Source organism: Electrophorus electricus, chromosome 8, assembly GCF_041902795.1.
Source record: "Electrophorus electricus isolate QZ-2024a chromosome 8, ASM4190279v1, whole genome shotgun sequence".
Lineage (NCBI taxonomy): Eukaryota > Metazoa > Chordata > Actinopteri > Gymnotiformes > Gymnotidae > Electrophorus > Electrophorus electricus.
In genome coordinates this window covers 3159369-3170585 of record NC_137504.1, presented here as the reverse complement: position 1 = coordinate 3170585, position 11217 = coordinate 3159369, and the positions used below count along the sequence as shown (strand labels likewise).

General features: G+C 43.1%; 1 protein-coding gene across 1 annotated transcript; it reads left to right on the top strand.

Annotated features, from left to right (window-relative positions):
• Positions 1 to 4066: 4066 nt before the first annotated feature.
• s1pr3b (sphingosine-1-phosphate receptor 3b) lies at positions 4067 to 11191 on the top strand. Its single transcript, XM_027004167.3, has 2 exons — positions 4067 to 4283; positions 4695 to 11191. The coding sequence occupies exon 2, from the start codon at positions 4896 to 4898 to the stop codon at positions 5973 to 5975; it is 1080 nt and encodes a 359-aa protein (XP_026859968.2). The 5' UTR covers positions 4067 to 4283; positions 4695 to 4895; the 3' UTR covers positions 5976 to 11191.
• Positions 11192 to 11217: the final 26 nt, after the last annotated feature.

Genomic DNA, 11217 nt, shown 5'->3' with positions numbered 1-11217 from the left:
ATGTAAATGAATATGATTACTACACGTATGTTTAATTTTTCATTTTGTTATGACATTCAAGCTGTTTTGTTTTGTTTTGCTTTGATTATCTATTTGAGTGTGTATGCCGTACTTCAGACTTAATACTACTGAATAATTTGCATATTTTACTGGTTTTATTTGGCTGTCACTCTCTCACAGCAAACCTCCAAACCTTTCTGATCACATGCGTGTGAACTTGCGCATCTTTAGCTTGACAGTTGTATACATCCGGGTATTGTATTTATTTGACCTGCCTGCTTTACCTTAAATTAATCTGACCTTGAATGTAAAACGTGTTATATTGCGTTGCAATTGTCCTTCTTAGCACCAGTGGAATCATGTTAGTTTTCACTCTCCCATGACGATTAGAATTGCGACAATGGCACATTTATCTGGTTTGATGCGCTATGATGCTGCCAAATGGATTTATACAGAGAAATGAACTTTCAAATTCATTTACGCCACAGTTGGTGATGTTGAACAAACACCGGGGTTATGAATGAGAATAGCCTTGTAAGGACTTGGGGGGCATCACATACGCCAAGGCACAATTCTGATAAATGCCCAGTCATGCACGAACAGGGCTGTGTATGAAGGCGAGTGAATCCAACACCGTGCAAGACGCAGCACAAGCCGCGGCAGCACTCATGGCGTTTGACTGCCTGTCAGAACGGCTGCCAAATGCTTGGAATAAACGAGAAATGCAGGATTAAAATACGCATACGTTCCCCAGCATGTTGGTATCGCAGAGACAATTTAGGACAATTCAGCATCTTTGTTTTGGCACAAGCGAAGTCAGCATATGTGAAGCAAATGTCTGTCACATTTACACACACTAATACAAAAATATAAACTGAACAAAAAGAATGCATGTGCCTTGATGATCAGACTTTGTTTTCTTAAAGCCACTGGCTCACACCCATGCTAGTTTTAGCTTATCAAGACTAAATATTTTTTGCTGCACTGAAATGGCGAAGTATTTAAGCTTCTTGTAAAAAAAAAAAAAAAATAAGAAGAAGAATTTCTCTTTGCAGAAGGTAGACACTACAGCCCTCCTGTGGCCATGCACAGCCTGTGTTAGCGAACCTCTACAAGGCCTTCAACGCTCCGTCGGTCATCCATTTGACTGTTGGGTACGTATGCACGGATGAAGGAGCACCCTCATCTCAGCAGTGACTGCTGCGCGGGATAGAGTGGGGAAAAACTCCAGCAACGTGCCCTCACTGCCGACGTCCACGTCCACGTTACAAAGATGAAAATGTTATTAAAAATGTCCCGTCCTCCATATAACAGTCAAAAGTCTGGAAATGTGCACCTACAAAGTGCACCTTATTTGTGTTTCTAGTAAAGTGGGTAATAAATGTATCTAAACGTGAACAATTCACTCTATCAGATGTGCTACAGGAGCTATTTTGAGTAAGTGAGTGTGTTCAGCTCAGACAGCACACATTTCTCCCATAGCCTGTCTTGATTCTGCACAAACCAACGCACTGTTACTATTAGGGCATCTACCGGTTTGGATAATCAGAGATCCTAATGGATGAATCATTACACTTCCACACGCCGGGAAAAATCTGAAAAGCCTCAGCAAGACGAGTACGTGTGCTTATTGTATTACTATTCCAGGAGGCAGCACTAAGTTTGGATAGATATATTATTGTAGTTCTGCTTGGTTTTAGCATGCAATTATCTGATTCTCTCCAGCACTGGTAACAGAGTGTGCTCCAGAATGACGAGGCAAAAAAAACCAGAGGAGACCGTGCAAAAAAACAACTTTTTATTTTTTATTTTTAGTTTATCCATTTTATCTGTACAATACATCTCACTCACATGCCTAGAAATTATTTTGAACTCACATTTAATACTTCTAGTCATTATTTAAAGGAGAAATACATCATTTTTACCACCAAAAAGTGGTAATAATATTTATGAAAGTGATTTTTTATGATCTACTTTTTTTTTTTCAATAAAGGGCAGCTCACATGTGACAAAGAGTTGAATCACTTTGCAGTCTGCAAATGAAGTACTTTAAGGAATTTGTTCACTGGGGTGTAACTATGAGGTGAGTGCATCAGCCTTAGTCACCAACTGAGAGGACATTAGAAAATATGCCAATGAAATAAGAGAAAAGACTTTTAGGTATCAGGAAATTAGCATAAAATAGTTTCAACCCTAAACATAACTGTGCTATTATGGCAATAATTACCCATCAAACATCAGCAGCCATGTTGAATCTGCCTGGAAAGGAAGTCTTTTTTTTTTTTTTTTGGCCCCATGCACAATGAAGAGGATGACTCGAGAGGCAAACTTTCTCCAAAGGTCAGCGCCGGGCAGTTTCAGGAGTTAACTGCATCCTGGGATTGGCTTCGCCTGGGATCAGCAAGATGCAACTACACTGCAATTAGACGCCACTTCCATGCCAGTAAATTATTTGGAATGCTTGCCAGAGAGGATTCCGATGATACTGCCAAACCACAAATGTAAGACGGAGTTCGGAAACTTCACTGGAGCTTTGAGCGACGGAACTAGGCTCCGTAGTCGGATAAAATCAAAAACAGTTTTGATCCACATATGAAATATAAAAAGAACGTAATCTTGTATGGTGGAGGGACTGGTGTTTTGTGTCCTGGCACTGTGGAATTGAATCGCATCAAATATTAGGATACAGTAGGTCAAAATACAGTCTGGTGGCTTCTCCCCGGAGGCTAACGCTGGCTTAGGGGTGGACCTCCCAGTAGGACAGTGATCCAAAGAACACTCACAAATCCACACAACAAATGGTCACTGACCTCTAGATTGATCTGAAAAGTCAACAGGAGAGTACCAAGGACTCTAAAAGTTCTGGCGATATCTCAGAAGGCCTTAGATCCTATTCTCCTACTTTATACAGTGTTACTAGAGAAGACTCAGTGCTGTTGGCTAAGGTACAGGGCACAAAGTTCTAATTATGGGTGAAAATGTTGGTTGGGGCATCACTGGACGCAAGACGTGTTTCTGAGAAGAACATTGTGTAAAAATGTCTTTCTTGTGTTCTGTGTAAGATCTCACTGACAACAAACATTGTCCAGAGACCTTTTACCTGTGTTTCCAAGACCAATAATTCTGGTTAATTCTGGAGGGGACTATGACAATCACCCATCTCAGTCAATCTTTGTGGCTCAGCGTATACCAAGAACGAAAAAATCACCAGGATACCAGTTTTAACTACAACATGTAAAGAAAACACAAGGCCGGCTAACACACCGCTGCACTGCATGGAGACAATGGCTTGGGGAGACGTAAATTCTATAAGTGGATGCCATTTGAAGCCGAGCTGCGGCCCAGGTTTTGTATCCTAGTTGCAACCTCTCCTCTTCCTTCCTCCTGGTCATCCATGCAAGGATCAAACCCATCCCCAGCTGTGCTGGTGGCGTGGTCCGACGCGTCCTGCGTCCACCTCGCCAAGTCCTGCTCCTCCACAGAGAAGCACCATACGCTGGGACCACACAGTACTACACCTGCGATTAAAGTGCTCCATGGTCCAAATGCAGCATCCCTCAGACTGCAATAAGATCACTAAAGTTAAGCCTCGAAGTTCATCTGCATTCATTGCTTATTTTATGTTTGTTAGATCACTGGAATGCATTGGGTCATCAAAATTCAAAGATAATTACCGAATAACAAGGAGTAACAACCACCGTCAGAATGAGACAGAGATACTTCTCTAATCCTGCCAATGCACAGGAAACTGCCAAGAAGCAGATGTGAAAACAGAAGTTATTCAAGTTATGTTCCCATAGCCCCTTTCTCTCTGCCTGGCTTTGGACAAACTCTAGCCTTAAGCAGAACCTGACCGGCGGTTCGTGACACTCCCTGGAAGAAGGAAGGACATGTTCCATACGTAGCCCTCCCTGTAACGTCCAGTGTACGTTATTAGCGCATTGCCTGTGTGCATTCTGCATTGCATGTTTATTTTGTAGCTGTAATATTCTTTAAACTGGTGTACAGCATCTGTGCTGAAGGGAGGGAGAGACACCATCACATAAATGATTATCAGAGCTCGTAAGCGTGTTTTAAGGGGTGGGACTGACCGTCTCTCCCGCAGGCAAACTGCACACAAAGCGTTCACACAAAAGGGAACATTACACAGCCTGAGCATGAACACTGGAAACATGCGTCTCGCCTTCCCTTAGAGAAACCCAAAGAATGACGTTACCAGACTTCAGCTTCTGCGTGAATAGCTGCACGACTTCTTAAGACAGAGGAATATGGGGATTTAGAAGGTAAAGGGAAGGAAGCGCAGCATTAGCCTCCGTTATGAACTCCTCAGTGTTAATGCGCAAATATTTCTTATGCTGACCTAGAAAGTTCTGAATGCTTCTGGTTGTCTTGTGAGCATTTATTTTATTGCGTTGACTTTTATGTGTCTAGACGTTGATTCACCTTTCGAATGTTAAAATGTTTTCGGTTTTGTTATGGTTTTGGTATTTATTGATTACACAAATGAACAAAGTCTTTACTACATTGTCCAGCAGTCACAATTGAGGCTAAAAACCTATTTAACTATTCGATTAATATGATTTTCATCGATAATTTTGATTAAGAGTTAGTGTTATCGTGTTATTTGCATATGCAGAAATGTTTGGTTCTAAATAGCTGATAAACATTAAAAACTTGTTTATTTTTTTAACCAGGAAATTCCTTTCGTCAAACGTCGCAACCTTGACGTGATCTTAACGGACATCGTGGAATAAACTGGATAGACACTGAGTCTGACTTACCGGTGACTTTTCTCACCTGCTCGTCCAGTTTCACTTCTCAGAGACGTGACGTCTTTAGTAGACGATTCACAATACAGTACTGCCACCTACTGGAGCAACGCGGACACGGCAGCAATGATAAACCCGAGCATTGTGAAGCATTATAATCACACAGGAAAGTTGGACAATCGCCAAGAGACCGGTGGAAGCACTTTAGATCCCGAAAAGGTGGTATTCCTGGTTATATGTAGCTGTATTGTCCTTGAAAACCTGATAGTCCTAATAGCAATATGGAAAAACCACAAATTCCATAACCGCATGTACTTCTTCATTGGAAACTTGGCGTTGTGTGACCTTCTGGCTGGAGTGGCTTACACAGCCAATCTGCTCATGTCGGGCGAGAGGACTTTGCACCTGTCTCTAGCTGAGTGGTTTATCAGAGAGGGGAGCATGTTTGTGGCTCTGGGGGCCTCCATCTTCAGTTTGCTGGCGATAGCCATAGAGAGGCATCTCACCATGATTAAGATGAGGCCCTACGACACCAGTAAGAACTACAGGGTGTTCCTGCTCATAGGCATGTGCTGGCTGATAGCCGTGGCTCTCGGCTCTCTGCCCATCCTCGGCTGGAACTGCCTGGACAACCTGCCCGACTGCTCCACCGTTCTCCCGCTCTACTCGAAGAAGTACGTGGCGTTCTGCGTCGGCATCTTCACGGCCCTGCTGGTCGCCGTGGTGGCACTGTACGCCCGCATCTACGCCCTGGTCAAGTCCAGCGGGCGCAAGGTGACAAAGCACGGCAGCTCGGAGCACTCCATGGCCCTGCTGCGCACCGTCGTCATCGTCGTCGGCATCTTCATCGCCTGCTGGACGCCCCTGTTCATGCTCCTCTTCCTGGATGTGGCGTGCGCAGTCGGGCGCTGCGCTGTGCTGCACAGGGCTGATTGGTTCATCACCCTGGCCGCCCTCAACTCTGCCCTGAACCCCGTCATCTACACGCTGGCCAGCAGGGAGATGCGGAGAGCCTTCTTCGCCGTGGTGTGCAGCTGCCTGCAAGCTCGGAAGCCCCCCGCAGCAGGGCGTGCCGGGGACAGTAGCAGGAGCAAGCAGAGCTCTAGCCACAGCCAGAGGCCCGCGGACGAGCCCGAGGGCCCAGAGACTGCAGTCGCATGCACACCGCAGAAGGAGACGGCTCCCGGATGCAGAAGGGAGCGCTGATGCTCCCGGAGCCAGGTGTGGGAACGCAGATTTCATCCCCGGAAGGGTTGTTATTTATGACGGAGATTTCTTGCACTGTCTCTCCGTCTGTATTTGCCTGTGTTGCCAAGGCGATGATGTTCACACACAGACATTCCTCTAACAGACACAGGCCGGAACAGATGGAGCCAGAGCCCAGTGGTGAAGACTGATGCACTCTGGAGAATGTACTGACAAAATAGCTCGGGCTGGTCTACAGCTCAAAACCAGATCCTAGTTCACTAATGCTGCTCTCCAGTTCTGCACGAATACCACCCCTGGACTGGTATTCCCAAAGCACACCGGCGTCTTGTCTGGTGCTTCGGGTTTTGTGACTAACATCGAAACGCAGAAGAGGAATCGGGTGTTACAGCAGGACACCCATTTGAAACTTTTTAACGAACACCGAGCCTAGTCCTCTACTTCCACAGCCGAGGGAACAGATGATCTCCTGGAACAAGATTCTTGGGCCATAGTATTCCTAAACTAGTGAAAGTTTCAACCTCAGTCTCTCTTTAAGGCTTTTCTGTGCTCTGGAAAAAACTGCCCTTGGATATGTTATAATTTTCCTGGCCATAAGTAGTCCTCACCACAGAGAGTTGGCGAAGTATGTTAAAGTGGGAGGAGCAGAGGATGTGCGTGAGGGGGTAGGAGCAAGATTGTCTCCCCTCCTCCCCTCCTCCTCCTCCTCGCCGTAAAGTTTCCATTTTAGGACACAAACCGGCAGCTTCAACAGAACATATTAGTACCTCATAAACCAAATCCAGGCCAGGGAGTTCTGCTGTAGCTGAGCAGTGCACTTAAAATCCAGACTCAGCTGTGTTTCCCAGTCACACCACCAGCCCTCTCGCTTTGGAACTAGGCCGTTCGGTTCATCTGAGGGAGCGTTTCAGACAGTCACAGTCATATTTATGTTGGACCCAACCTCATGTTCCACATGAATCCTTTCTTCATGGCGTGTGCCAGACCCAACTCCTCAGTTCCCCGTGGGACGTGTCAAGCTTCTATTCGCGATTCCAGATCAGCTGCACAGCGAACAAGCTATTTATAACAAGTTTAGCAAACTGATGTTTCTGCATTTTGTGAATATTCTGTTTCTGTTCTACCTGGTCTACGTATATATCAGACTTTGTACGGAGGGAAGGATTTCGCAGTTATGTTAGGACGTGAAATAGATTTGCGTGAAAACTCGTTTAGATGCTGATTTCGTGTTTAACCCAGTGAAGTCAAGGTGGCAAGGCCTGTGGTTAAAACAGGACAGCAGTGGCCTGAGGAGAAGGAACGTGCTTAGCATGTTTGCCTCTTGGAGCTAGGGTCTTGGGTCTGAGTCTACATGTTCTCTGAGTGTCCAAAAACATGAAGGTTAGCTTCACTGAATATTCTAAACTGGCCTGTATGAATGTGAACTGTGTGCCTGTATGTCCAGTGATGATTGGTGCTCTGTGCTGGTCTTCACCTCCTCCCCTTACCCCAAGGGGCTGTGGTTTCTGACAGAGTACGCTGATATATATATATATATATATATATATATATATATATATATATATATATATATATATATATATGTTTGTAAAGTGTTGTCTGAAAAAGCAGCTACGTAAAATAATAATATTTATCTGTGAGGATATGTTATTGTTCGAAAGGCGTTTTATAATAATAAATTGTGGCTTCCATAAAGATCTGGAAATGTGTCTGAATGATAAGAGACAGGAACGTAGACTGGGCTGATATTCAGAGAGAAATGGAAGGAATTCAGATAAGACTGTGGAAGCCAAGGTCACTTTCAGGGACAGGGCTGACAGTTTGGACCAGTAGCCTGACGCAGTCCTGGGAGGGACTTCATATAACGAAGGGCAGAGTGCGGAGAAAAGTAAGGGATGACCATTGCAGATCTGGGTGACTGTGCCGATCCATCGGTAGTAAGAGAGGTAGCTAAGAGCCTGTATCCCAAGTGGCTGAGCAGGAAATGCAGCCTGCTGGACCTCCAGGCTGGGCACATAGAATGTGCAGCCATGAGCTTACAGGTGTTGGACCCAGCGCTACCCATGTCTGCTCCATGCTTGTACTGTTCTGAACTCCTGGAGAGAGCGGTCAGTAGTCAATGGTCAGTGGTGTTTACTTCTGTTAGAGACCAGCTGGACATGGTGCAGGTCGCACATGAGGGTACATGTTCTCTTATATTAGGGGCAAAAGTAGCTAAGCACTTCAGTTAGCCTAAATCTTTTGCACAGCTGTTGTTTATTGATTTTGGTCCAGCTTTTACAGCAATGCAGTTTGATGTCCTTTTCGGCAGACAGGTTGAGCTGAATGTGAGTAGGGTAGAGTGGATTAGAGATTTTCTCAGATTGTCCTCAGAGAGCTAGAATGAATGAGACTGATTCAGAGGAGACCGTGAGAAGTACAGGATCTCCTCAAGGTTGCTTTCACCTCTGATCTCCTCTACCTATACAAACCAGATGACTGCCGATACTAGCAAGGTAAAACTGCGTAAATGCAATGACGACATGGCTCTTATCAGGTTCCTGTACAGGGACAGCAGAACACAGGACAATGCTACCTATCCTGTGTATGCCACAACATGCATGAGGGAGAAACTGCTAATAAATTGGCGATAAACGTATCAGAAACAGACAACTCCAACACAGAAATGTGAATGAAGCTAATGACATCCACAAAGGGGAGAGAGTGGAACAGTTTAAGCTTCTATTCTATGCATGTGAACTGTGTGCCTGTCTGACAATTAAAAAGCTTTGGCATCAGGCAAAATATTTTAGAGATGGTATACCAGAGTTTGGTGGAAAGCAGACTACACATAAAATGTAAGAGTACAAGTTCCAAGAAAGTCACTATGGCTAGGAACGTGACTGGTAAGACACAAAAACATTTTAGTAATATATGTAATAACACTTTGCATAGGAAGGCACAGCCTATAAGAAAACACCCTTCTCATCGTATCTGTGTAGAAGTTGAATTGCATTATTGGCTGATGATTTAGGGTGTCAAGAGCTACCAGTAATATTTATAAATGGTCCTTTGTTCTGCGAGCGGTTTTCACTTTAAGTAGTTTGAAGTTGCCTCCTCAAGCTGGAATGATGGATGGCGATGATTGTCAATCGATTCAGTTGTCTTGCAGCATTATTTATGTTGTATTTTTTGTGTTGTGTTTTTATGTGTCCTCTTGCGATGTATTTAAATGGAGAAGTCAAAGACAAGTCTTCAGATAGTTCAGGGTAGTTGAAAACAACACCAAAGTGTCATATAAATAACTGCGACAATTAATTATAACATTTATACCGCACTTGGCCACAATTCATTTAAATTTTGCTATGGCCAGTAGTGAACTGGCCCCCTCTGCTGGACGCGAACGGGGAATTAATGTAATGGATTTCCATGGCAGCCGGTCCTTGCTGCTGTGAAGCCTTGTAATGTGTAAATAAAGCAGTGATATTCAAAACTACATTCAGGGACCATACGCTGTCCAATTTCATGATATTTACAAAAAACAAAGAACAAAAACATGTTTATAACAAGGCAACATTAAATAATATGGGAAGCATGAGATCAGTTTAACAGGGATCAAGCCATGCAGTATACTATAAAGACTGCAGTAAATTATAACAGAACAGGAATACGGTTTAACACTTAAAAGAGCAGTAAGTCATTTTTCCAATGTTCCTTTGTCACATTACGAAACAGCCATTATACTGATATCTAGTGGCCATCAGAGATTCTGTACTAAATCTAATTTAGATATGGCTGCTTCCATGTGGGGGACCCGCTCTACGGAGCATGAACTGGTTCATTCAGGGACGGCAAAGCAATCTGATTCGCTATCAGATTTATATATATTAAAATAATCACATTTATGATTATTCTTTGCATTTTTTTTTTTGTTTTTTTTTTGCTCGTAAAAACGACCGATTGCTCATTTAAAATGGCGTTATATTGCACTGCATTCCATTGGCTTATAAATTCATACTGTATTCTGCTTTAAGAGGTTACTGGGAAATAGCAAACACACATTCACCACTTTATTGCCAACAGTCATACAGAATAATGATAAGCCATACGACCAAAAAGATTAAATCTGTAAACATTGGTTTAGACCTCGTAGGTCTGTTATATTCTACCGATCTCATTCCCACTAGGGTCTGAATGCGACACCATGCAGCGCGCAAGCTGTGAAACAAAGGAGAAATTATGAGTCAAACGTGTCACTCTGCTTTCCACGCAGAAGTTTTGCCTTTTGCACTTTAAAGAGGAGAAAGACCACTGGTACAAAGAATAAGGCACGACTTTATGAATGGGGATTTTGCAAAACAGTTCTCTTCTCCAGCCACTCTGCCACGCTTTACGGCTCATGTGATTGGCCTACTATTTTAATAATTTGGCAGTTAAGTTACCTTTAAAAAAACGTAAAGGAATTATTTTTTTCTCACGTGCATATTAGAATCGGAATAATCTATAGGACCAAAATAAATCTACAAATCGTGATTTTATAAACATTTTATATGAGTTGACTACGACCTTCAAACCCAATCACTGAACTAAAGCAACTTTACTTGAAGCCAGTTCTGTCTGCAGTGCTACAGTATTGATGAGGACTTACAATAATACCAATAAAAAACGTGGCATTAGCAGTTTACACTACTTTTTTCTGTATCACTATTTTATGCCACATCTGTATGGAAAAACACACTCCTTTATGGTTCAGTTAATTAATGACTAATAATTAAATGCAAAAGACAACTGATTTCCTCCAACATCTGTTGAGGGAGAGGTGCGGGGTATGGCGTAAATGTGATAAGTTCGTCTGCTTCTTCAAAAAAGGACCTAGAGATTTTCCCCATCATCCCCAGGGGAAGTGTAAATGCACTTTAGTAGTAAATGTGTACTGAGGCCTTTTTATCATTCATGAAAACAAATCATTTCAATTGAAACCATTCTCTGTACAACCAAAATCCGCTTCCCAAAAACATTTAACCCCATCGTCTCTGTCAATGTGTTGAAGTACATCCATATGTGTGGCCAGTGTGTGATTCAGAAAGGATCACAATATTGAACAGATGTTTAATAATCAAAACAATCTTAAATGAAAATAAGAATTTTGCCCATGCAAGTGCCAGAGTTTTGGGCTATATCATGTAACCTACTGTTGAATATTGATAAATGCAGATTATTATCACATTATTGTTAATAAGCTTTTTTTTTCATGAATAACTGG